The 27,998-nt window shown below is 45.6% G+C and overlaps 1 protein-coding gene across 1 annotated transcript in view; it reads right to left on the bottom strand.

Moving 5' to 3' along the window:
* Positions 1-2,139: 2,139 nt before the first annotated feature.
* Positions 2,140-27,998, bottom strand: part of LOC135900747 (caskin-2-like) — a 319,002-nt gene continuing 293,143 nt past the window's right edge. Inside the window, exons 16-25 of the mRNA XM_070524415.1 lie at positions 22,372-22,482; positions 22,067-22,168; positions 20,833-20,971; positions 18,372-18,512; positions 17,139-17,434; positions 15,179-15,481; positions 13,893-14,107; positions 10,167-10,603; positions 9,515-9,596; positions 2,140-8,889 (exon numbers count right to left, since the gene is read on the bottom strand). Of these exons, the coding sequence (XP_070380516.1) occupies positions 8,745-8,889; positions 9,515-9,596; positions 10,167-10,603; positions 13,893-14,107; positions 15,179-15,481; positions 17,139-17,434; positions 18,372-18,512; positions 20,833-20,971; positions 22,067-22,168; positions 22,372-22,482 (1,971 nt within the window). The 3' untranslated portion in view covers positions 2,140-8,744. The remainder of the gene's footprint in view (positions 8,890-9,514; positions 9,597-10,166; positions 10,604-13,892; positions 14,108-15,178; positions 15,482-17,138; positions 17,435-18,371; positions 18,513-20,832; positions 20,972-22,066; positions 22,169-22,371; positions 22,483-27,998) is intronic.

Below are 27,998 nucleotides of genomic sequence, written 5' to 3'. Positions count from 1 at the left end.
GCAAGGAGTTTGTTTTCTGCTCTAGGATCACCTGGCATTTCAGTGAAATGAGCTGCAGCAGGGTTTCTGAAATGCTATAGCCATAATAAACCCGCTCACAGACACTCTTGAGTGTATGCATAAAAAAATTGATGCCAAGCTAGTGCCATAACTAAAGACATTTGCATCTGTTAGGCTTATTTTCGAAGCGCCCTGTAAGTATTGCAGTCTTTTTTTTCTGAGAAACCTCTTGCTTCATGCATGAAACGACAGTTCCGACGTAAGGTCCTTTTAAACGGATACTATACAGAGTCGGTATGATGAAAAGAACAAGGTCCTGAAAATTGTGCACCATTTTGTAATGCACCGAGAAATCACTTGGCAATTGCAACCGAAAACAACATCTTCAGACATAGCAGAACAGCCAAGAAAGCAGGCATCAGTATGTTGTCCACACGTCAGGACTGCGCAGGTTGCCTAAACCTTACCACGCATGGCCGAGCTCTGGCCACTTGGCTTTTTTTTTTCCCCCGAGGCTAGGGCCAGGTTTGGACCAAAGCACTATTGTTCTGGATGGGCATGCTACATGTAGAGCCCAACCTTAACCCAGCAGTCTTGTGCAAGTTGTTTGAATGCACATGATATAGAGCAAAACAATGCAATTCTTGCTACCCGTAATATTGAACTAGGTGATGCAGCCTTGCGCTTTTTAACAAAACTGAATAACAGTCAAAATTTGCCCAAAGTGTCACGTGGTGCCAACTTGCAGTCTTAAAATATTTCAGGGTCCTTTTCTTTCATGGGGAATGCCGGTTGAACCCTTAATTTTGAAGTAAAGCATAATTTTTTTAATTGACAACTGTCTAGCCCTAGTCACTCATGTTGCAATCTACGATGCCACCCACAAGATGGACCAAATGCTCTCAGTACGGCCTTTTGAAATTAAAGTTTTTCGAAAGGTACAGTCGCTTATCTTTTAAATAATTCATCTGAAAGGCCAAATCTGGTTTGGATTACATATGATTTTTCAAGAGCAATGTATTCTAGCATCATTAATTGTTTTTCCCTTTGGTGTCTGATTAAATTGCATAACCTATGGCAGTGCTTTTGCTAAATGTGTTAAAGCAAAACTTGCTTAGAAAAAGGCTTGTACATTTAACAGAATGTTGGATCTTTCAAGCTTCAACTGATGGAAGAAAATTTGGTTCAGGAACGTAGTGTATAGCTGAAAGCAAATTAACCATTTCTTCTCATTCACCTGCTTTCCCGAGGCTGCATGCCATAATTATTTAAAGTTTCGGTTTCATTGTGCAATGACTTAGAGAAAAAGCTGAAAAAACTAGCAATGTAGTCTCCATACTGTCTATAGCAAAACCTTCTTGTTATTATTGCATTGATGGAATGCCACACTTGAGTTTGCTCAAATACCATGAAGGAATGTACAGTATGGTCCAGTATTAAAGGGAACACCTAATTAGAATACCAGTACAGCTTACTACCTGATTAGATGAGAAGGCATTCCTGATATTTCATTAATCTATGTGTACCTATTGCACTGCATCAGTCACCGATTTTCTCAGAAATGCAGCGATTTCTTGGAAGTCGTGCAAGCTTTAGTAGTAAATTGATCTTTTGTGCAAGAGCAGACCTTAACTGTACATCACTGCAAGTGCTGATGCCACTTGAAAAAGGCAGTTAAAAGCCGACTGCAACAAAATTTCAGATTGGGAAAGGAATCCGATAAATAAATTTTGTTTGAAGTGCAAGTAGTGCATCAAAAAACGCTTGAAAAAAAAGATCTTTTTGACAATGAAACTGGAAAAAAAATAATGCTGCCATTACCCTGCTCTGTATATGATACAAAATCTAGACTGGAGAGAGCCAGCACAACTCCTCAGCATATAGAAGATCAGGCAGTGGACTAAAATTCCAGACACCATGGTTTCAGATGCACGCATAGTCTGATTACGTGTTACTTAATTAAAAGTTGTTAATAAGTAAAGTAGACAGTTACCCGCCATGCGGGTTTGCCAGGATTGCTTGAACAGTATATACTACTTGCTTATAATCAATTAATTCAAAGTGAAATGTCATTGCAGTTGGCCTTAAAATACATCCCTTGTGAATCACACAAGGTAAAGCACATCACAAAGGACTGGCTTTTTCTTTTTCTGTCCTCAGAACTCTGCTTTTATTTTCAAAAGGGGGAGAAAAGAATCGCCAGTAAAGGACACAGGTGAAAAGAAAATACAGAACACTTGAGGCATTGAGACAAGACGCTATGCTCTCTTAGCTCAGGCCAGCATCATCAACCCTCTGTGGCTCCGAGTTCTCTAAAAATAGTTAATCGTCTATGACACATCGATTATCTAAACGCTGCAGAGTGGAGAAAAAAAAAACCTTTTTCATCTTCCTCCTTGTTTCTTTACACACTTTTTGGTCTACGACCACAAAACATCAAACTTGCTGCAACATTTTTTTCTTCCCACGCTCACAGCCCAAAGGTGAGCGTGGTTCAAACAAGAACACATCATCAGCTCAATGAATGACCCAACCATGCGGAGAAGAGCGTTCAGTGAAATGGTTCTCATGAGTGAACAAAACGTAGAGCCATGATTCCCAAATGACTTTTTTTTTTTTCTGTAATTAGCGGGGGTGGTTATCTTTTTGGCACTATGATCTGAAAAACTGCTGGCTATGACTATCTCTCATGAGAAGAACGATGCTGGTTTTAAAATGAGACACACCTGTTTTCGTAACGGTGTCCAGTCACTAAGTAGGCTAGACACAAGCCTATGTATAAAAAAAAAAACCTGTAAAGGATATTCCACAGACTTTGAAGAAGGCGATATGTTTTAACTTGCCTTCAGCTTTTAAGGCTAACAGAATAAAGTGTAAAATGTTGCACTGTACATTGCGGCAGCTCAGTATGATGTGTGCCACACACTCTCCCTAAGACATCAATATCTAATCTTATCATGCAACTGCTTCAGCACATCAAAACAGTTACTATGAAACCTATGACTACCTGCAATCAGATATGTTAATTTGAAATAGACAGTCCCGCCTGCTTGGCAGTTTCAAACGCCAGGTATTTGAAATGTGCATTTTGAACGAGAAAACAGTAGAATTTGCTGGTATTCAATAGATTTTCTTGTCTCGGAGGGCTTTATGCGCAATAAAGAATCTATGAAAGTGTGCTCTAAAACCAGCATCTTGTTTCTTTTTCAATTCTTTCAGGGGGATTTTAGCCTTTAGATACGATGAATGCTAGATTGTCAGCTGCTGCGGACAACAAAGTCTATGTACTTTATATTGCCTTCCTGAGCCTTGAAACAGGGGCATCGTCGAGGGAAATGGGAGTGGTTAAGATTCATAAAAGCCACTTCAATCAATGAAACGAATACGTGTGGTGTCGTGGTGGTGCAAGCTTTTCTTTTTTTCTTTTTTTCCTCTATGATGTGCATGTTCAAACTCTCAAGTCCTGCGGTATCACTAGGAAAATGGTGTCTTCAGCAAAGGGTGTTTGCACGGCCATCTGTGGATTAACAAGAACATAGAAAAACCGCCTAACCACTTTGATGACAACTCCAGACCCAGTGAAAAACGAGTCGTCACAACACTTTGCCGATCAAAGTACCGACAGCTGCAGTTCTACCACCTACTGGCTGAATGTCAATCAATTTTAACAGTAGCCACGAAACTAAATTTGAAAATAAGGCATTTCTATCCAAACCAAAGCCAGGTGTATGAACAAATATGTCTTCAGACTGAAATCAACTACATTGCGGTACTTTCAGAAACAAAGCATTCGGTTTATGCAGGCAGGTTTTGGTTGCCATAGGCAATGATCTGCCTAGAACAATTTCAGTCTAAAAAGGAACTATCACCCACAGAATGCTTGACCTGCTTCAAAATGGAAAAAAAAAAACACTAGAAAGAAGAAGACATAGTTATAGAACAGCACCTGCTTACAGGACACGCGTCGATCATGTAATGTTCACAGCATGTTTGCAGGTGAACATGACATGTACACAACCAGCTCACAAAATAGATACAGAATAAGATAAATCGAGCATGTATACCCAACGAGCGAAAAAAAAAAAAACGGAACGAAAGAAAAGTGAGCGCGATAACCTAACAATGTACCATTCATTCTGGACTGCCTTGGAAGTTTAGGGGCAACCACAGCCACGCAAGGAAATTTAACGGACTAAATCTATATGCACATCTTGTGTGAACATTTTTGTTCATATGACAAAAGCATGGATGAAGAGAAAGGCCGCATCCGGAACAAACACAAACATCACCAAAGCGACAACAAGTTCGCACACAGGCGTAACACCACACTCATTCTGAAAATAACTGATACTGTCATGCGTTTACCACCTGACAAAAGAAAAAAAGAGAACACTGTGGCATTAAGCAAAAATCAAACTCAAAATGCAAGCGAGCGCCAAAGTTTGACGGCCCCAAGCACTCTTTATAAATGTCTCGCACAACAAGAAGCCAACCCTCTCAACCCTTTTTTTTTTTTCATTTTCCACTGACCAGCTGTGGAACAAAAGGCAGCAACAAAACATGACATAGCAAAACAACCATATACTTCGTAAGTAAAGACATTTCTGTAGCAGACAACGGACACCAAGAATCGGCAGAAATTGCTGTGGAGAATCGTAGACAGCAGCTGCTATGCAGATTACGAATGACGTTGGCTCAATATCTACATCTCATTCTGTGTAAATATTTTTCACACACTGATGTCGCAGTGGTAGGCAACATCGCCCACCGATAGCGGCCAGTCACCAACCAATTTTAGCATTTGTGTGGGTATTTTCAAAGTTTTCCTCGGCTTTTTGTTATAGTATAAAGCTGCCTAAGTCATATTATCATTGCCACAAACTCAAGTTTTTTACTTTTTCTTCCCTCGTGCTGAAATTCAGCATCATGGACTACGATGCCAGGTGCTCACTACATACTGAAAAACAGTATTTCTCATTCTCTTAACATCCATCAAAACAATTACATTCTTGTACCATTTAGTAACATGTCGCTTCCCCAGAGCCACAACAAACAGGTACTGGAAAATCAATTCATCTATTGAGAGCTCAACAAAATTAAAAACACAACTTTTGCCGTGTAACAATTTAAATCTGCACCGCAAATGACGCATGTTGCGCTCGCAGAACGAGGTTAGAAGAGTTCTACACGCGTGAAATAATCTACTTGATATAGCACTTTTTTTCAAGCCACCAATGGCACAAAATGGAACATAACTGGCCGTATTTTCTTTCTTGCAAGATTAATGCAATAAGTGCATAAGTATCTTCTGTACTTTACACTTCAAGACAAGCAGTACAGTCTAACCTCAATATAACATGAGTCAATGCCTCCTTTGCTAGATGCCTGCCGCATGAGCTGAGAAATTGGTTCCCGGCCTCTCTCCTCTTTCCTCTTTCCTCTTCTCCACCCGGGTCGGCTGCGAGCGCTAGCTGCGGTGGCTGCTCCAAACTTCAATCACGTTCTGCTGCCACCCAGATTTTAGCGGCGTCTGTTGCAATCCCGGAGGCAGGACCCGTGGTCTCTCGTCAAGCCATTGGTCGAGTGCGCGCCAGCCTAGTAATTGTCACTTCCTCCGCAACAGGAAGTAGGGTCGGCAGCGAGCGCCGTCTCCCCGCGACTACCCCGAACTACAGGAACCTCCGCTCTGATGGGAAAACTAGCGACAGGGCAGGCATCTAGTAAAGGAGACATTGCATGAATATAACGAATTACTGGATTCAACTAAGCAAATGTGAAATTCGTTCACCAATATTAGCATGTAATGACTATACATACATATGCTTATAATAAATATAGCATTTAAGGAAGGTATTTTAATGTCGCATGTGACTTCCTTAAAACAGGGTTCCATTATTGGCGATGTTTGGTAAACAAACGTATTGGTTTGCATGACATACTGAGCACAAGCAGCAAGTGTCAGAGTTTCGAGAAAATTGAACTTTTTCTGTGATTACTCGGCCTGCAAACTTTTTACGAGATTATATTGCAGCACCATCAGGCTATAACTCGCAAGACCACCTTTTGACGATGCAAGCCTCTAAGAGTTCACAGGTAATCTGCACAACATGGCTGCTCCTAGACACACCACAGCAATGGCCTGCCTTGCATTCAAAATGGCATCACCATCGCTACACCATCATCCCCACGGGTGCAACCGTACAGACCCAAGGAGGCATCAAGAGAACAGAAAAGGAACTTGTACTTTCTCTCGAGCGGCCACAGTGGGCTCTTCGAAACTTTGATTCGGGGGGACTGTGGTTATTGTAGGCAGCGCCTCTCCTAGGACGTATGTACACGAGACTGCACGACGTCTGCTACAAACTGCCAGGATGTCACGCTGCCCTGATGTTGCTAACAGACAGAACATTCACACCATGAAGCAGCGTGACCGCAATCGTGTCTACTTTCCACTTTCACAGAGAGAGAGAGAGAGGCCGGAAAAGACGTAGGCGGGATTTATATTGCGTACAGACGATTCGCTGTGCCCTCTTGTCAGTAGCTTGACTACTTGCTCTGTAGAATATGTGCGCGTCGTCAAGCCTTGTAGCTAGTGTGCGATTCTGGACATGCCCGAACGGATGGGTTGTAGTGGACTTTACACCGTGAACGTTCTAGCATCTTGCTAGCAAGCTGCTACAGTAGCTCACCAGTGGAGTTTTTTATTTATCCACATTTCTTTTCGATACTGCACTTAGGAGTGTAATGGAATTTTTTTAAGGAAGGAGCACACTTGTGCATGACATGTACAAACTTGCTTTACCGTGATTTTACAACAACTCTTACGAGTCTGCAAGAGATATTTCACTGATAGTTCTCGATAAGTGGAAGCTTTATGATGATCCAGACCAATGCACAGTGTAAAAGCCAATTCCCAACAGCAAGAGTGTTGCACAAACACGTCTGATGAACAAGTGCATTAACATAGCACCACGGAAAACAACCAGGCCATGTTTATGTTGGCGTGCCAGTAACCTTGAATGCAGTGGTGCCCATTGACCAAAGCTAATGTGGTCTTTAAAAGGTCTATAAAAGAACAGCTCAAGAAATGATTCACTTTACATGAGTCATCCCAATCATGTTCACACTCATTTAGCTCACACACGTGCTTGAGCTTACGCCACAATGCTATAAAACATATTCCAGACCCGAACTTTCTTTTGTGTGTGCTTTCCACAATTTACTGACAACTTTACGATTGAATTCATGGTGCCAGAAAATCAAATGCCAAGCATATAAACACAGCGAGTGTGAATGATTACAGCATTCAAAACCAAGCACCACCAGTCAGCATTAACAACAAACTTTGCTCGGAGGAGTCACATGCGAATCATTTGGAACAACAACGTGGGTCCACGCAAAGCAGCCAGTTTTTAGCACAGATGCTTACACAATGAAAGAAAAGTCTCCCCAAGATGGGGGCCACGCAAGCAAAACAACATAGCCAACACAGGGTTCGCACAACGGGCGTCACACAATGCCACGGTCGATTCAGGCACAGGTGCTTCAAAAGTCCTACTGACAACAAAGTCACTCTTCCAGAAAGATGACACGGAGTGCTTCCATTGTCACCGGCTGTTGCACCGAGGGAGAGATCCACTGCCACGATGTGGCGCTTTGCAGGTGCGGCAGAGCTGGCACAGCGCATCACGGCATGGGAGTCTGTTCGTCAACATCATGGACACATTTTGTGCACTTTGGCAGTCAATGGGGGAGGCGGGTGGAAGCATTGCGGAAGAGGAGTTGGGGAACAGTGACAATCTACGCGGAGGTCGGAAGAGAATGCGCAGTTCGCGTTCACAACTGGTTTGCTTGACCGTTCGTAGTCCGGCTGTCGTCGTGGCGACGTCTTCTTTTTTTTTTTCTCATCCTCGCCGACCAAGAAGCATCGGTGGCCGGGGGAGTTGCGTCGCCACGTTCCGTTAGATGCAGGCTGCTCACAAAACCCAGGATAATAGAAAGAACCAGAGTATGTGATGTCGGTGGTGAGAAAGCGTATGCAGTAGAAGTGAAAGAGTGACCAATGGGCAGGATATGTGCCACTGAAAAGCAGGGGGAAGGCTAATGAGATATAAACAGAGCTGTCGGGGAAGACAGCAGCTTCAATGACAAGATGGGTGAACAGCAGACAGAACAAAAATAGAAGGAGAAATAAAGAAAGAGAAGTAAAAGAATGCCTGGCATAATGCAATGAAGTTGAAAACATTGTAGCGAATGGCATTCCAGTAACTAGAAGGGCAGACCGGAGGTCGTCCATTCTTGACTGATCACTTACAACCTTGCTAACAAAAGCACAATAATAATAATAATAATAATAATAATAATATGTAGATGCAGCAAACGATTCATCGATTGGTTTGATTAGATGGGATAAAAAATATTGGCAATAAGTACGTCCCCAGGTGATGACCCTTGACTGCACCACAGTGTCTGCATTTCCTTCAACTGCAATGTCATCAAGTCCTGCACTGACAGAATAGAGAGCAGGACTGACAGAATTTCAGCAAATGCACATTGCGCAACGAATGATAGCACTGAGTGCTACATCACACAAGATTAAAAGTACAACTGCAAGTGACCAGTCGAGAATGCAGTGCGACCAAGAAGGGAAAGGTAAAAAGAGCAACATGCAAGCAACGTGCAGCGGAAAAACTTTTGAAAAAGGAAAGGGCAGAAATGAAGCGTCAGGGAAGAGGAAAAAAAGCTCAGGGGTTGAGTTCGCTCTCCAGCATTGCATCCAACTGGTCGGTCAAGCTGGCCAGCATGTGCTCAATGTCGTGAATCACGTCTCCCGAAGAGGACGGCGACGGTGCTGGCGCCATCAGGCGACCGCCCGCCGTCAGGGACAGTCTGCACAGAGGGAGACGTTTTGCAATGCAAGGATGAGTTCAGTGCGGGAACCAGCAGGGAAAGTAAGAAAGGCTTAGATTTCCACAGATTCCCCCATTTACAGATGACACAACGCATTTGTCTTTGCTTATGGGACAATAATTTGCTAGCAATCACACCTTGCATGCGCTAGCACAGTCTAGCATCTTGTCTACTGATGCATGATCTCTTGTCGACATTCCCATCAGTTTCTTTTCATGCTACCCCTGTCATTCTCCGTTCCATGCCTGAATGCTCAGCTTGAATTCATTTCATGTTTCGTTATTCTGCAAACGTCACCCTCATAGGCCAGCACTGGCACCTCCAAGGATACTGATAACCAAGTACCTATGCTGCTGGCGATCTTTATTCTTTTACACCGTTCTCACAGTTTGAGTTTCCCACAACTAGACAACATGGTCCTTCACTGAATCAAACGGCCAATTACCAACTGATAAACACTTATTTACTTTCCGGGCTGTCTGAAGGATAGCTAATGTAGCATTACTTCAGCTAAGCTAGCCTGGTAAGCTTGGCTGGTGGCTATAACTAGTCCATTACTTAGCATCCAACCGCGTGATTGAAACAAGACAAGAAGGAGACTCACTTGTCTACGGGGCGAGGGGGGACGGTGGGTTTTTGTGCTGTAGCTTTTTCGCGTGATGAAGGGGGTGAGCTCCTGGGCACATCTGCAACAGACAAGCACCAATAAGGTTGTGCCCACACGAGTTTCCTTTATTAATGGGCCGTTCACCTAAAGCTCGTCAAAAAGTATGAACACTTGAATCTAGGACTACTAATGATTATCCGTTTGGAAACGTCAGCATGCAATGCCTCGCGTAGTGATGGTGTTCGAGTAGATTAAATTCTAGTATTCTACACACCGAAACCAACATGTGATTATATTGACAAATTAATTTTGACAACTTGGAGTTCTTTACTGTGCATCCAATGCACAGGACACAAGCTTTTTTTGCATTTCACGCCCACCAAAATTCGGCCACTGCGGCCAAGGTCGAAGCTGCGACCTCAAGCTCAGCAGCACAACGCCACAGCGACTAAACTAACCTGGTGGGTGTAGTGATAGTGTGTGAAGTGAGCAGTCAGGCGAGTTCATGAGTGAATGAGTGCATGCTTACTGGCGCATAATTAACATTTCAGGGTTATGCCGGCATGTGGTGCATCTGACATGCATACAACTGTGCAATTATAATGGTTGCAAGTCCCTGTCCTCTAGGAAATTGTAATAGGAGCCTCACCTCTAACAGGAACTTCTTCTGGGGGACTCCGCACCTCCGTTGTTGTCGTCGGTGGGCTGGTGTGGTGAGGTGGCTTGTCCAATCCATCCTCTGTGCTGGAAGTGGGAGACGGACTTGCAGGCGTGGAAGACGTGCCGTGCTGTGGCAAGGGCGGGGGCACGCCTTCTCCTGGCCTCTGCTTGATGGTGCCCACATTCTCGCAGGCGAACGGGAGGGACTCCGATGAGACACTGGACCCGTTGGAGTCCTTCCGGCGGACCAAGGTGCCGCTGGGCGAGAGCTCGCCATCTGACGAGGAGGCTGAGTTGGGGGTCGACATAGCTGGAGGAGGCGGCAGTGGCGCCTGCAGAGCCTCGTCCGCCACACTGCTCGCTGACGTTGCTGGCGGGGGTGGTGGAGGGAGCGGTGGTTCGTCACGCGTTGTCGCCATGGTGAACCTGTGAAGGTTGACCAAGGTGAGGCAAGAAGAATGGGGAGACCATGCTCAGAAAGTGCTCTTTCATTCTGCTCATTATTTTGCGCCAGCAAATGCATATAAAATCAAACCTCGATATAGTGAGCACAGATATAACAAGTTATTGCACATGACGAAGTAAATCTAAAATGTGTCCTGCCGGTGTCAGTGTGCAACAAATGTACGCTTGCGACAACTAGCGGATATAATAGTAAAGGCATTCTTGTGTCGGATATGGCTTTACTATAACAAGGCTGGACTGCACAGTTCAAGTGTATACTGAAGTTGCAGCTAACCGAATAAAATTGAATATGCAAGTGCACTATGAGAAATTCAGTACAATAGCTTCTGGTTATTTAATACCGTATTTGCATGATTCTAACGCACACTTGTTCTTAATAAAACATGTATTTAAATTTGCATGCGCGTTACAATCATAACTAATTCTACTCAACATCAAAAACGAAAACACTTCTTACTACAAAAGAAAAGCCCAAGGTAAGGTAGCTGACCACACTGCCATGGAACGGATGTTTTTTTATGCCTTGGTTAGCGGTTGCCATATTCCAGTTTGCTGTACATGTGGCATTTCTAATGCATTATATAGAACTGAAGATGACTTTCTGTGGTTAGTTTACAATGAAAAGGAGGTGTCGCCGGACTCCGTTAGTGACTAGCCGCTAAGATACAGCTGTGTGCGTGTATGTGTGCCTTTGTATGTACTGTAAAGTTGTTTCAACACAGTACGTGTCGACTCGGGTTTCGTTACTTGATGTGCGCAGTAGAATCGGTCCCAAGAAGAAGAAGACAATGAACTTTATTAAAAAGAATGGTCCGGCAGTTTTGGCTGTTGCTTCAGCTGGCGACTTGAAGTCCTTGGACTCTGGCGCCATCTTTGGCTTGCCAGACGGCCCAGAGCTAGTCTTCCAACTACTCCCAGCGACAGCGACGCCGACGAAAGAAGGTCTTCGGTGGCCTCCGCAGCTGGGGCAAAGTCATGAAGAAGCGAGTTCAAGGCTTCCTTTACGCTGGCAACGGCTGCGGTTATGGATGCGTCGCAAACGGTGGTGGTTTCAGTACTGTTGTTGCCAGCACATTCCCAGAACATGTGTCACAGCGTTGCTCTATGTCCGCATGCTTTGCACACATTAATCGGGTCTAATCCTAGGTAACAGCGGTGCAAGATGGCTGGGCTAGGGTAGGTGTGTGTTTCGAGTAAGCGTAAGGTTACGGCCTTGTTCCTGTTTAATTTATCGTGCGGTGGTGAGAATGTGCGTTTTTTAAGTCTGTAGTATTGGGTGAGGTCTCTGAACATGGTCAGGCGATCACACTACACCCATTGCGAGTCTCGTTGCTGCATTTCTGTCGTAGCGTCCCGATCCGGCAGACTCGATGTCCCGCTCTTGGGGGCGGAGGCGGCGGCCACATAATCTACGGTGGCTCGGCGTGCAAGTCCTCGAGCTGTGGCGTGAGCCGCCTCGTTGCCCGTGAGTGGGACATCGGTGCATGCCGGTGTCCAGAGGAGGAAGACAGCAGAATTTTGGGGTTGTGAGGGCAATGTCGAGTCACCGTCGTCACAAATTTGAAGTATGCGGGCCGCTTCCTGCAAGACTCAGCTGTGCGTGAAGCTGTGGATTGCCACCTGCGAGTTGCCGATCAGGATCGCAGTGTTCGGCACCGCGGCAATTGCTAGGGCTTATCGTACCTTCTTTGGCCGCCTCCATGTGTCCCGTGGTTACCATGGATCTCGCGAGGCACTTACCCATGCGGTCTACAACTGCAATCAAGTGTGCGCCTCTCACTTCTCCATACCATGCGGCATCTACGTACACCGCCTCGTTGCTGTTGCCAAACTTCTTTTGAATCTTATCTTTTGAATCCTTTTTTTGAATGCCAAACTTCTCTTGAATCCCATCTTCGTCGCCATTTTGTTGTAGCTTCGACGGGGCGGCTGGACGGAGGATCTACGGCATGAGGCCTAAATGGCCAGGGCGCGCGGCGCCGCAAGGAAAGCCGGACTGCTTCGGTCGGGGACCATACCAAGAATGATTTTATTTCCGCGAGGGAAAACGCTGCAGGCAACTTACAGCGTTTGGCGCTGAGTCGCGTCCTGACGTAAACTACCCAAAACCGAAACCAGAAGCCAACACAGGATACCACAGGCACCACATTATTTTTTTAAATGTTTGGCCAGCAATATAACTGCACATTACAATTGGGGCACTATAGAATCGTGCAAATACCATATGTATTAATGTGTTTGCGTTGCTTTATATCAGTTCTTGCTTATGACACGTTGAGTGGCTTTGCTTTGCTTCTTTCCAGCTACTTACTGCATGACCTTTGCATTTGAGCAGCTGGAAAATTGATGACTGCAGTAAAACATTAAAGCATAGCAAAGCCTTATACCAACATACCTGACAACTTGTCAACTTTAAAATTCATAGAAATCCCACGGATACGACACCAAGCGGTGCAAAGTGGGGAGGGGGAATAGCACTCGCACTTCTACAAGCTTGCCCTGAACACACGTCTTATGTGGTAGTATACATACCCACATTGTCAACGATGATTTACCTTTAGATGCATCACACACAAAGCAGCAAACTTGGAACACAAAGCAATGACAAGCAACACACTGTTCTTATATCACACTGAGTTGTTTAGTAATGTTCCTGCTATCAATGTAACCCGCCTCAGGAAACAGTCTGTATAAACCTGCTTGAAGCAAGCAACCCTCCGGCATCTTTTCACCATCTGAAGACTTCAAATGGCAAGTTTGAAGACCCGCCAAATGAAACGTTTTCACAAATAGAATTTCTTTTCTTGTGAAACTTGTGGCAACATTCGTAAAATCGTAAAACCAGTCCCAATTAATAAGATTTCAAGAAAGTATGGGAGGTGTTGCAGGTACGTACAAAGCCAGGCAAACGTCCAAATCTCTGCGGCAGAAGATTCCTGGGGTCTACAACACAGTGAAAAATTTAGATAGAAAGAATAAGTTTATGTCCCATACATGAGGGTCACAGACTTTCCTAAGCTTTCCTGACGTTCCTAATAAAGATTACTCACTGTGCCAGTAGAGTCTAAACTACAGTTCCCTGTGTGCAATACATCACTACTGGCACCCAAAGGCCTTAAAAGGCAAGCAGGACTGTTGCTCTGCCAAGCTGTGAGATACAACAATGCTTCAGGAAAACAGTCACACAGCTGGCCACATGGTCTGGTCACATATGCAGCGACCACTGCGACAATTTAACGACGCGTCTCACCTGGACGTGAGGCTCTGTACGCAGGTGGCAAATGCCGTCTCAGCTATGTTGACCTCCTGCTGCCTCCGGATGGAGTTGGTACGCTTGGGCGGGGTCGGGGCGGGGCTACGCTTGGCCCCGCCACCTGTGTCTGGCCAATCAGAGGACAGCTTGGGGTCAAGGTCCTTGGGATCATAGTCTAGTTCTGGGCTGTCCAGCAGCGCCCTTGCTGCCACCTGGATGCAAAAGTAGTGCCATTTCTGTCAGTGAAGTACAGGTTTTTCAATGCAAGGAGGTCTCTGCAATAAAGTCTTCGCAAGTTGTCTCAGTCTTCGCAAGAATTTTTACATACGTGTTTTAGCTGTTTTCTATTCATCTAAGCATTACAATCTGTTGGTACGTAATGCTATCGCACTGAGTATTGATTAGGCTTAAAAGGACATTAAAGGCAAATATGAAGTCTTCGTGGACTGTTAAAATACCATTCCAGAAACATCACAGCACTTGTTTCGTGCAAGAAAAGGCTTAGTTTAAGAGGAAATTGTGTCTGGAGGGTCCATAAAAGTCTAGCACAATTCAAATCACCTGGCCCTGAGCGGGGAGCAGCACCATTGCACATGCCATTACTGCCCTGTACTGCCATCGATGAGTAAAACGGCACCCAACAGCCAGAGCTAGAGTTTCTTGTGCAAAACCCAAAAGCGCAGCCAGAAACCTAGCCATGACAGAGCTAACGAAAGTGGAAGGGAAAGTGCGCACTGTATCATAAACATGACCTCTGATCCTCTTCGCAATGGGCCTCGTTCTTTGCTACTTGCAGCTTGTGTGAGTTTCGTGAGCCAACTAAACCAGCGCAGCAATTCGTGATAACAAAACTACTGAAATGTGAAAACACGGGAGGTGCAAAGTTAAGCAAAAACGAAACCTTTTAACCACTCATGTCGTTGTCAAGGGTAGCATCTAAAAGTTATTTTTTCGAAGAATCAAATAGCAGTAGACAAGCAGCATTTTCTCCTCTCTCATTACGCAATGCAACAAGATTTTTATTCTGAGTGGTTGAGTACTAGTGACAGAATTGTAATGAGGGGTTGCTACATCATCGAGTTAGTTACTTAAATGTCCCGGTGGAGTCTCAAATGATGTCCTGCATTTACCTCAACCTCTCAATTACCAAAGCTTTGTTCTCGATAATACTGACACCTTAGACATTCTCGAGCATTAATCTATCACTTGAGCTTGACTTAACATTAGCCTGTAGTGTACTTTTAAGCATTCTCTGAGCCACAGTGCCCAGCCGAATAACTGACCTTGGCCACCGGCCGGGGTTTCACCAGTCCTCGTGGCCGGTGCAGGGTGGCCGTTCCATCCGGTTCGTAGCCGTAGTCGTAGCCATGAGACACCTGTCGGACCACTTCGGAATCAGTGTCGTAGCCGTGCTGCCGCCAACTGCTGACCATATGGTACCAGTCTGACTGAGGGGCATGGTAAGGCGGTGGGTTGTGGTGGTACCCCTGGTACTGCGGCTGATATGGTGCTGACGAGTGACTCTGGTACGCAGGGCCACCATCCTCTAAACTTTCGAGGGAACGGCCCCGGTTGGGCGAACGAACCTGCACACAGTGAGAAGCGCACTGGCTCTAGCACTGTTCCTAAAGCAACAGTATACATTTTCAAAACCTTCATAAGCCACTCATTCACAATGGCTCACAAGATGACAGTGAAATGACAGTGAATGACATTGCCATGCACGTGTTGTTTCACTCTTTTGCCCATGACAATTGCTTCACTGAAGTATCACTTCTTTTGTGCTTGCTGTACAGTTGAACACCATTACAACATAAGCTTCCAAGACACGAAATTACCTTCGTTATATCCAATATTTGTTATAAGCATATATTTGTTACATGCTTACATTACTGAGAAGCATTGTAGATTTGCATCATTGTGCCTGACAATTTGTTACATCTATGTCTATTGCAGTTTTTGACTGTTTGAAAGCTTGACAAGCATTGTCATTTCATTAGTGAGGTATGCACCATCATTATCTGATAGAATGAACATTGCAAACGCTTTAGTACATTCTCAAAAAGACGCAAGCATCATCGACAGCTCCGGAATGTACAAAGATATGTATAAGAATACCGGACAGGCTCTAGCACTGTCACTCAATTCGACAATCACCAACCATCCTCGTCGCTGTCATTGTCAACACCATGTTGCTTTGCTTCCTGTGCCTATGTTCAGCCTATGTTCTATTCTTCCCATTCATTTCTATGGCTAGTGTTTTTGCCTGTGCACAGTCACTATCCCATAGCAACGTACAAGCTACTTGCAAATGACTGTTGACTGACACATTTACATCTTAAATAGAGGGTGAAGGCAAGTTATAAATCAAGAGAAACTGACGGATAAGTGCTCCCAAACACCTACTCTTACTTCACATAACAATGTGAACGTACCAGTTAATGCACAAGCACATATTATGACTGCCCCTCTTTGATACTCACCCAACTAAAGTAGCAAGAAAGCTGTAAATAGTCCATCCACAGGCGATGCCGTATCAATTTTGAAAAGTTGCAAGTTTCATCGCAACAGCCCAACACAGAAGACTTATGTTAACCCCTTAATTGCTAATGACGAGCTAAATATTCATGAACTTATCGCAATTTTTGCACATATGTATGTGCGAAGTTTCTTGTAGTTATGAAAAAGAATACACAATGGCTTTTGATATATTTTTTAACATGACCAGTAAAAATAAAATAGGCATTCGTGGTATACTAAAAAAAAATTTGCAAGAAATATGTAGGTCTAAAAAAATTCCACACTGTAAATGGTTTTCTTTTTTGTTCAAAATTTTTCATGCCAGTCAAACGACTAATTCGACTGTGGTCAAGATTTTCGGTTAATTCCATCCCAACCAAAAATACTGGCCGGCGCCCATGCATTTCTATGGGCCCGAACTTTCCTTATTTAGATCCTAAAATTAGCCAATATTAGGACTGCATGGTGGTTAGCTCTTTTTGCGCCATCAGCGAGCTCTGCATGAGGGCCGGAGGACCAAATTCATTCATCATGCATCATAAACGCTCTGGTTCTCATCGCATACCACAATGCATCAGCTCGATTTCCGCAGCGTGCACCAGTGGCGCAACAAGCGCCGGCAGCCATGCGCTCTGAGCATCGCTGAACACTGTACATTGACGGAAACAGAAGCGAGTGCAATTCTGCCTGGCGTCACCTGTGGAAGCAATTGCACAGCCTCACCTGCATCGACACGAAGTCGTGCTGGTACAGGTCGGCTCCCTGCATGGGCGGCTGGTGGAAGGAGTGCCCGCTGAAGTGCTGCTGCTGCAGGATGAGGCTGTCCCCGCTGCCCGCACGGTAGAAGTTGCCGCCCATCCGCGGAGGAGACTGCTGCCTGAACGTCCTCAGTTGAGGCGTGCTCGGGTCCGTGTCTGACCGCAGCGGCGGCACCGCGTTAGCATGCGGGGGCGCGATCTCACACGCCGGCTGATTCACGCTTGGCACGGCCTGGTACGGGTGGCCCATCGGTACCGGAACTGCATGAGCACCACCGCAAAGGCAACAGTTAGCAAGGGAAGTTTGGCCATTTGGTACCTTGCCGAAGGCAAAGACACGTTAGGTGTTTCTTAAGAAATATAACGAATAGACAACTAATTGCACTTCTTGTGCACATACTAATGCGCAATTAATTTTACTCCATTTGCAAAGCCATGCGTACAGCCATATGTGCATTCAGATAAGCCTTGTGTGAATTTCGGTGCAGTTCCACATGTTCGGCCTTTGCTATCCGATAATGGTCATGTTCACCAACAGCCTTATGTGCCCGACAGACAAAGACTTCGCTCAGTGATTTTTGTAGGATCCGTGTCCTATGTCAGCCAAACCTATCCTATATATGCGAAAATTTCATTATCTTATCCATGGTGTACAATCCTCTTCTGTCAAAACCTATTTTCCATCCCTCAGAATGATTAGCCACCAATTCTATGTTTTACACATCCCATGACCTGCCCAAATTTGCTTCTTCCTTAAATTTTAAGTAGCATATCACCTGTCCACATTTGTTTTCAATTCATACTGCCACCTCTGCATATCTAAATGTTGTGCCTATTAACTTCCAATTTGTCAATTGATGTATGTTTCTCAAGTTCCTCTCAAGCCGTTGTCCTACAACAGCCCTATTACCATAGCATTGGAACACTGTAGACAACGGTGGCAGCACAACTTGTGAACCGAGTCAAACTACACAATTTTACTTGTCCTTAATTTAACCGAGATTCGTGCAATTCCTTAGTTCTATTTCTTGTCATTTCATTAACTCCTTTTTCTTGGCTTACTGCTGATAGAAGACCCTATTGCACTTGATGGCAGTGAGGTCCCATTCTGTACCTTGTAAGCTTCAAATTTCGACTAACAAAATGAAATGACATGCTTGGGTAAAAGTGGGCTTGCAGTCAAGGCCCGTCAGCTCACCGTGTGAGCCGGGCCTGGCTGCCAGCAGCTGGCCCATGTCGACGCTCGAGTGCCGTGCGTCCCCATAATGCATTGCCTGCCGCGAACCGCTGTTGAGGTCGCGCACCTTCTTGATGGCTAGCATCAGCTTCTTCTGGTGACCTGCAGTGGGCAGCAGCAACGAGGCACGTGAAAATTGTGCAACCCATTGTGCCATGGTAGATTAAAAGCAGCAGATTAAGTAAACGGGACTGCATTTTTCATTGGTTCTCAGACTTTCTACAACATGCATGAATGATCTTCACAAAGACCAGCTCCATATTATTTTAAGTAAATATTGCCACACAGCTAATGTATCATGCATCAAAATCAGATCTAACCCTTCTGTCACTTACTAACCGTCACAAGATAGCCCAACTCGGTCTGTTTCACAAAATATACAGTGACAATCATCTTCACTCCCTCCTGACAGTTTCACCAGCATCTGTATCCCAGCGACTTACACATGTGTAGAAAGTTTATATCCTCCAATGCAAAACTGTGAAACAATTGAAATCATTTTTTCCGAGGACTTGTCGTAATGGAATAACCTCCTGAATAAAGCCATAGGCATCATATTCATTAAGGTTTAGGGACACTATAACGAATATCCTTAGTTTTGAGTAGCTATATTCCTATTCATGGTTTCCCATGGTTTTCTGATTGAACACTTTTGTTGAGCTTTTGTTTATTCTGCAGTACCTCATTTCAACAGTCTGCACCTTGTACCGACTTGCATTGTGTGACTCACTCACTTCCTCTCTGTAATGCCGAAAAGCCCTGAAGGTAAAATGAAATGAAATAGTGGGGCTCTCAAGAATACCTCTAGTAGATGATATGAAGGCGAAATTACTATGCCAAAACAAACAACACAGAGGTTCACTCACAGGAAGATTGAAAATCGGAGTGTTAAACAATGGTTGAACAAGGTGTCTGAGGCATCCCTTATCCACACACCACTGGTCACATAAAGGGACTGACAACTGGCCAAGCTGTTGCGAGACGTTGATGGAAATGAAATGAACATGATTTATAGTGATAAAATCCAGCATGCTGTTCACAATTTAAGCAGAAATTATTATTTTAAATTGGCAAAGAAAGTATCAAAAACCAGTAAGTAGCACAGCCTGGCGGTGAAATCTTGGTGCTCCGGATGTAGTATATGAGATCACTGTATGTAAGCCGGCTGTTATTAAGTACAGCATACTTACTGCTTAAAATTGCAGTTCGTATATTATTAGACGCTTGCACTTTGTTCTATGTGTATTATGAACTAAAGAAAGTCCATGCTAAGAAGCGGAACACACATCCCACAATACTTGGCTGCGCGTATGCTGCTGTATGTGTGCGAGTTTGCAAGTACCTAGAGTTGTGTGGTCACCCGGTGAGACACAAAATACCACCAACTAGTTGCGGCGTAAATGTGTGCCAGCACTACAATATTAGCACACACGTGGCTACGGCAACATGCTGAACTGCGTATCACCTGTAAAAGCGTCACTTTGCTTTTGAGAACATAATGTGACTTGGCAAAAAAAAAAAAAAATACTCTGGACTGGTTAATAAACAAAGCATTTGGGAAAGGAAACCATGGAAACCCGTAGCTATTATTGCAGAAGTAATTTAAGATTTCGGAAAACATCAATCGCAAGAACATTGGCGTGATAAACAAAATACTTTCTCGCAACTACGCCTGCACTTGTCATCTGCCTCCTACCAATGACGGCGTATAATCGCTATCGCTGTTTTCAGTGTGCTTGCAGCAAACAACTACATCCTCACTGCAGACAGAAAAATTCTGATACAAAAATATTAAATGGGACTTCTGTGTTAACACTTCATGATCAGACTATCTGATCGGTAAGCTTCTTGCCAATCTCTTAAAAACCGAAACAACTAGTTCACAGGAAAGCATGAAAGCTACTTAATTGCCAATGCCTCCAAACAGTATTTGACGTAACACATCATAAACGTGAAAGAAAAACATTCGAATTAGGAACAATGGGTGTAAGGTGGACACAATGCAAAAAAATGCAAGTTGAGGGTTAGGTTAAGTATAAGAGTAAGTAAGGCTTTAGACCAATTCTGATGCACTCATAGCTCCTTCCTGCCTCATGCAGGTGCTGTGAAGCATTCTTACATATATAACACTGATTCTAATTTTTATGTAATGTAGGACAGCAGGATTCTGTTATAAATTTATTTTAATGCGCGCTCAGCAAGTGCCAGCTGTTGCCTCCGAGATTTTGGCGCACATCTTTGCATCATTCTTTGCATTCCATATTTTGTTTGTTTTTAGTGTGATTAGACATATGACACCCAAAAGGCTTCAGACAACATAACATGAACGCGTGCAAACACGAATAATAACCTACTACTAAAAATAACTCTTGCGACTCTCAAGAGCCATAAAAACTGCCCTTCTGTGCCTGCTGATACACACCTAGCTTTTGAATGCCAATGTCCTCAAGGTCTTCCCAGGTGAGATCAGCCACCCTGTCAACGGTGGCATAGCCCTGCTGACACAGCGAACCGTAGTACTGCTCAAGCCTCAGGAGTTTCAGCCACGTGAGAAGATTGTCCTGCACATGGTTATAATGCAGTAGAAAGCCACATATGTTAATGAGCAAATCATTCTAGAAATGTAGAGGAGCACATCACCCGCTGAAGGAACCACGACACAAACAAGCATTAAAGGGCCCCTCACCAGGTCTGGCCATTTTCAGCTGACAAGGGCAGAGCATGCATTGCGCGATAACAATCGTGTCTGTAAAGTATTACATCGCTACGCGCTGCAGAAAGGTCTGAAATTTCACACCGATAGCCGTTTTCTCTTCTCCTCATGGCCGCCGCACTCCAAGCCAGAGGATGATGTGCACTACGTACGTGTGTTTGCACTGTGACGTCGCTTATGGTGACACGTGACTTAAAGAATTATTCAAGGCAACATCTGTTATTTGTGTAATATGTTACTAATATCTTACTAATATATAAAATATTTAAAGCTTAGAGAAATAAAACACACAAACCGAATATTTGCATATTTTTGTTTTACTCTGCACCATAGCAAGAGAGATGAACTTCTGTTTCGTCTGCTTGTTCCCACATCATGCAGCCGCACATGCGGACACTGAAACTATGTCATTTTTCACCGTGTTCCAGTGCGAAATAATGCTCTGTGATCCGTCTGCCTCAGTATTAGTGTAGCACTGACTTAATATCGCTAGTCAGGTGTCCTCGTGCACAGCGTGCAAAGTCGTGCGCTGAGCGAAACGAGACAATCGCAACAGCTTGCGTGCGACGTTGTCAGCGGAATTGCTACACGCTGCAAAAAAAGAGGGAAACAAAAAATGAAGGCTGGGGCCATGACGTATTTGTCACTCAATCCTCAAGGTCTGGTATGGGAGAATGCAGGGAAGAAATTTCGCTTGCGGAGGCTAGACGGGGCAAGTGGAAACAGTGTCTTGCTTGGCAGTGGAGCTCGCTTCGTGAGATCATGGGTTCGCGGCACTTAAATATTCATATCTCGGCTATTAATGAACCGATTTAAAAAATTCTTGTGGCAGAACGCTCCCTATAGGATACGTAACAACTTCCAGCATATAACCTAGATTTCCTATGGGGCCTGGTGAGGGACCCTTTAGGGCTGCATATTGATAGACTACGAAGGCACGTACCGGTTTGTAGTCTGGAATCCCATCCGAAATATTAAGGTTGCTGATCTCCGACTTGAGCTTCCGCCGGTGTGCTGGCTTTGTGATGCCAATGGCTGTCAGGTCCTGCATTACAAAGTAGTGCATGTCACAAGCGTAAAAAAGGCAATGTGAAGCGTTAAATTATACAGGGTGTTTCATGTAACCTGAATCATAGGCATATTTACCAGGCACTTGCCCCCTCCGCCCACTTGGTAGATACGCCTATGGTTCAAGTTATGGGAAAAACTCTGTATAAACAACCAATACACTGGCAGTCACGTTCGTACCTCTGGGGTCATCCGTGATATGGTAGGCATGTCGTAGCCTGCCTGCAGGAACAGATGCGTGTACTCTTCGAAGTGAAGGTTCTTCAGCCATGTCGTAAGCACCTCAGTGTCCTGTAAGAGCAAAAAGTAAATCTTAAAATACTGCCAACCTGAGGTAAGACATCATGCATCGAATTAGCCCCAGCAGCCACTTAACTCCTGTGGTATGACCAGGCTTTGGGATTTCAGAAAGGACTACTGTGCAATTTATATACACTGTCGCTATATTGCAGAAGTGATCATCACACATGGAAGTAAACCATTTTTGACAGTCTGCAGCTGGCTCTTTTTACTATACGCTGCATGCTACAGTAACACTGGCACATGATGTGCATCTAGTGAACATCAACACAACAAGACCTGCGGTGATTTAACCCTTTAACCCCCAAATTATTTCTTGAAGAAAGTACCAAACTTCCCGCATTTTTTTATGCAGTCATAATTTTTTCTGTCATTCTGGCTCTGAAAATATATTACTTGATTGGTTTCTGGTTAAAATTATTATAAAAAATAAAAACGAAAGAACAACTGCTTTTGAGGGCAGCTTTCCTTCAATTCCAACCGTAATTCGTCTCTGGCAGTCGGAGCAGCACAGCATGGAGCTGAATGAGGGTTACTCGTCATTGATGATATTGGTACAACCTCTCACGACGAATACAGCTTGGCATTGGAGATTAAAGGGTTAGAATATAGTTGACATGAGCAAGCTGCTTCAGCGCATGAAGTGTTTCCACATCATGGGTATTTTTGTGAGGCAGCATTAGCTGACATGCTATGCTACCACTTTAGCACTGCGTATGTGTTATGTGTAGTCTCCAGCAGCTCACTATCCCGAATGCTGCTGTACATCGAATGCTCTCAAAAAAGACAAATTTAACATGCCGAAAGATGGGCACCAAGTTCCCATGCACACCGAAGCTTCTTGGTACGAGTTATGCAGCGCCGCCTTAGGATCGATTGCAAGAACTAATACGGTTCAACGCACGCGCACACACCGGTGACGCGTGCCTCCCCTGAGCCGCATATGCGCTCAATAAACTTCGGCCCGAGGGCACAAGTCACGTCGAGCGGAAGCGCGCACCTGTGATCTTTCATCCGGCGTCGGTGCACTATAAATCGAGCCGATCGCATTCTGACAAACAAACGCACACACAACGCCTCGCATAGCATGCCACACGCCGCCGCGCACTCTTCTAGAAAGCCTCCGCCCACGGCCCGCAATTTTTTGAAGAGCCTTCAAAGGAGACACGTATTCAGCTCTTGCTCGTGTCTGTCAGTTCGCGCTTCGGCGCGCAGCACGTATTCCCCCGCGGGGCGGTTAGCACGTGTGCACGCGCACACGAATTCTCGCAAACGGCACGCGGAACTTTCTATTTCGGGACGCGGAAGCTGCGAGGGAGGCAGTCAGCCGCGTAGTCTTAGGCCGGGAAAGGGGTGGGAGAAAGGAGCGCGGATAGCCCGATGGGAGTCCCGCCTTGCTCCCGTTAGGGAAAGAGGAGCGAAGCACGGAGGATGACGCGCCGCCTAGATCCCGGACGAGTGAAGGCCAGGGTACAGTCGGGTAAAGCGCATGGAATAGTACATCCCGGATGGGGAAAAGGTGGGGGAAAGCGGGAGCGCGGGGAACGGAGAACTACACACACATCCTGCCCGCGAGCGAGCGCGCAAATCCCCCGAAGACGTACCACGCGTACATATTTGCTCCGCGGGAGTAAAAGAAAGGCGCCGAGGAGTCGGCAGCACGCGTCGCCGCGCCGTGACTCATCGACGCGCAGTACCGCCTAGAGGGGAAAAGACGACAGCAGGATAAAAAAAAGGGGGGGAGGGGGAAGGGATGAGGGGAAAGAAGAAGGTCGGCGACAGTTTCGACGCTGTAGCTCCACGCTTCGAAACAGGATGCGGCGCGCGGGGAACACAGCCTGGCGAACGAAAGGCGAACGCAAGAGCCGGCGCTTTTTGGGGAGGAGGCTCAAAGCAAAGCTGCAGCAGACGTCTTCCCTTCTCTTCCCCGTGGAAGAAATAGGGCGAGATGCGAATAGGGGAAAGAAAAAGCGACAGTGGCGGCTGTCCCTTCACTATCGCTTAAGGGGAAGCTGCAAGGCACTCCGCACTTTCCGTACTTATTTGTCGCTACGGCAAACAAGCGGGACAGAGGGCATAAAGTGTCCCGCCTCCCAAGAACAAAAAGAAGGCAGCAGGGTTAAGCTAGGAAATGAAACGGTGCTGGAAGAAACAAAACGGGAAGGAACGCAACTATATCCAAACAGCTAAGTATACATGCCCCGAACGCCAAGAAACAATTTCGATTCAGCGAAGGAGCCGCCATGCAAAAGGCGAGGGTAGCGCCCTCTCGAGAGAGTAAGTGTACGTACACTACACGAAACGCGCGAAGGAACTAACGGTATGCCATAGAGCCGCGGCGGCAGCGCGGAATGGGCGGCAGAAACGGGAGAAGAGCGCCAGCAGGAAAACGGGGAGGCAAAAGGAACAGCCTCCCTTCCCTCGCTTTCCCCATCAAGGCGGCGCAGCTTTAGGGGAAAAAAGGGATTCTGGCTGCCCGAGCACGTCGTCCCGTCGCCTCCGGCCTCGAGTGCCTCTCCGGCGCTGCCTGCTACACCACCCACACCGTGCCGCGCTCTCCCAATCGTGTTCGAGCACTTTTCGTTTCTCCCCCCTGTGTGCCGGCTTTCCGGCAAACCCCCCGGGGAGGAAAGAAAGGCGGGAAAAGGCGCAATACGTGTTCGCCAGGTGTTTCGGGGAACGGAGACGCTGCGCCATGGAGCGGCGGTACACGTTCGGTTTCCCTGCTGGTGACGTCACGTACGTGAAGTCACCGCTGGGAACGAAGGCCGCCACGATAATGGGTTTTACCTGCACCGTTTTTGGAACACAGTGGCTGATGAGCTGTAGCTTTCGAAATATCGTGCCTCGGCTGGCCCCGGAGTGGCGATAAAAACGTAACGTGATTTATAGTTTCGATCTTATTTATAGTGTCGATTAAAACCCCCATGTGTCTGGACTTTTCATTTTGCTCAATGTTCACAGTGTGCTTTAGTTCATCTATGAGCGCACATTTGTTTCTTTCTGTTGCTGCTTGTGATGACACACGCATGTATGTCGATTTGCTTCTCTTCATCGTTCTGTGTTAATACTTGTATTGCTTTTTCATATCTATAAAGACAATTTAGATTGTGAAATGATTACCTGATTTTAAGTACTGTATATTGCTTCTGTTTTCCTATTTGTATTATGTATGCGTGCCGCACTGCATCTCGGAGCAAAAGCCCCCGTCAGCCTGTAGCGCCTTTTGCTCTTGCTTCGATTTCTGTTTCATGTACAGAATGAAAAATAAACCAAATCAAAATAAAAATATCAAGCGTAGGAAACACGGTCACGAGAGGAACAAAAAAGAACACAAACGCCGTAGTGGCGATCTGGCTAGGCGAAAGTAATTCACCATCGCATTTGCGAATATCCTCTAGTCTGTAAATAAAGCTTTGTCTCGAGAAGAACCCGCACATATTCTCACTCATGTTGTTGCGCCATGTACAAGCGCACACTAACGCGGACAAGACTGACTCTGAATGGGAACGAAGACGCCAACTGACACGAAGTGCAAACAACCAGCCCAATGAACGCACACCAACTAGCCCGATTAATCGCTCTGTTAACCGCATACACGTCTGACGAATTACTGTGGCACTGGCCGCGAATAATTCAGAGTGTTGCGGTAGAACTGAACACGTGAAAAATCAAGCCTGTTATTAAAAAGGTGTTTACGGTACTTTTGGTTACTCCACGTACGGGCTTTCTTTGCAGCAAGTCCCCTGACCAATAAGAGAAAGCCAGGAAAGGAAAGCCAGGAAAGCAATACTGGTTCGCTAGTTGGCGCAGACAGAGCACTAACCATGGAGCGGCGGTGCATATAGGTACGACGAGAAATTGTGCGTGACGTCGTTACCGAATGATTGGTTTATGAATGCGTGCGTGCGTGCGTGGGTGCGAGCATGAGTGTGTGCTTTAACGCACCAAGGTACCGCACGAGATATATGAGGGTAGCCATACGGCATGGAGTGTTCTGGATTAATATTGACCATGTGAGGCTCTTTAACGTCCACAGCAAGCATGCAACACGAGTGATTTTGCATTCCACCTCCATCGGAATGCAGCCATCGAGGTCACGTTTTCAGCAGTCAAACGCCATAGCCACTGAGCTACCGCGGCGAGTCCGACGTCAATGACACTGCGAAATACGAAGCGAAGGCCCCACCGACCTCGCCTTAACGCAAAATAAGCTGAAAGGAACAGCGAAAGCAGCGCACAAAGAACTCGGGCATAACGAAATTTGTCCTATATCACTCTCACATGTAGGCAGATACACTGCCTATACCTGTAGTGTCGCGTAGGTGCTCTCAGCGTAGCCCAAGACAGTCTCGAAGAGATATGGCACTACTACTAACTGTATACATTCACCTCTCGTTTATTCAACCTCGGTTAATTCGACTTTTCGTTTAAATCGAACGCACTGGTAAGTCCATGTGAGAGACCAAACATTTGCTATGGAATAAAACTCGTTTAGTTCGAACGCGGAAGCATGCCGCTTCGGTTAATTGAACCCCACTCGAGCGCCCCGTGTACCACTGCGGCTAAGGCCGGAAAACACCAGAAATTCAGCAGACGGTGCTGCTGTGTCCCTAGGCGTGAATCTGCATTACCTTTACTTTTCCTTTCAATGCAATGTTCGGGCAGCGCTTAAGCACGGCGCTCTTGACCGCATGCCGGCTGCGTTGAGCTTCAAGAGCAAGACGCAGAATGACATGAACTACTTCGAGGAATAATAAAAAAAAAATATTCGAATTGGTTCATTTTGTCGGCATTTGTTAATTCGACCTTCCGGATAATTCGAAGCGTGCACCACTGCCGCAAAACTCTCCCTAATTGATCGCTTATTGCTCTCTCGCTTTTGACACCGACAATAAATAGCGTCAGCGTGGGCCACGGTCTGAGCAAAGGAAACCTCGCTATTCAAGAAGCAATTTGTCAGCACCTGTCGCATCCCTTTATTGAGGCGGTAACCCTGAACGTATATATGGTGAAAGGCGCCTTCCGCCATAGAGGCGACAATTGGCGCCACCGTTCTGGCGATGGCGACGTTTTTATTTAGCGGCACCGCAGCAGTCTACGCGCATTTCGCTTTTTTTTCCCCTTTTATTTGGGGGGGGGGGCGACGAAACAGGCGATTAGTAGACTAAAACGGAAAAATAAAGTGAACTCACTGCGAAGCGTTGCTCCTGTGCGAGATCTCAGCGCGAATGAGTCAGCTGCTGAAAGAGCACTCGGTATATTCTTTTTTTTTTTTTCGTGAAAGCGCGTAGCAGAATACCGTTTAGCGCGTGAACAGTTTACTATACAGCGACACCGGATGCCAGCACCAACGTTGAACAGTCTATCGTGCGCGCAAAGTACGTGCGCTGGTAAAATAAGCCGCCGCTCCAATGATCCCGCCAGACGGCCACCGATCACCGCCCTTTTGTTCTTTTCCCCATCCCTGTCAGCGGCACGACAGCCAGCTAGCTATGCATACCCGT

Source organism: Dermacentor albipictus, chromosome 8, assembly GCF_038994185.2.
Source record: "Dermacentor albipictus isolate Rhodes 1998 colony chromosome 8, USDA_Dalb.pri_finalv2, whole genome shotgun sequence".
NCBI classification, from domain to species: domain Eukaryota; kingdom Metazoa; phylum Arthropoda; class Arachnida; order Ixodida; family Ixodidae; genus Dermacentor; species Dermacentor albipictus.
Note: the sequence above shows the minus strand (reverse complement) of the source record. Positions and strands in the feature narration are given on the sequence as shown.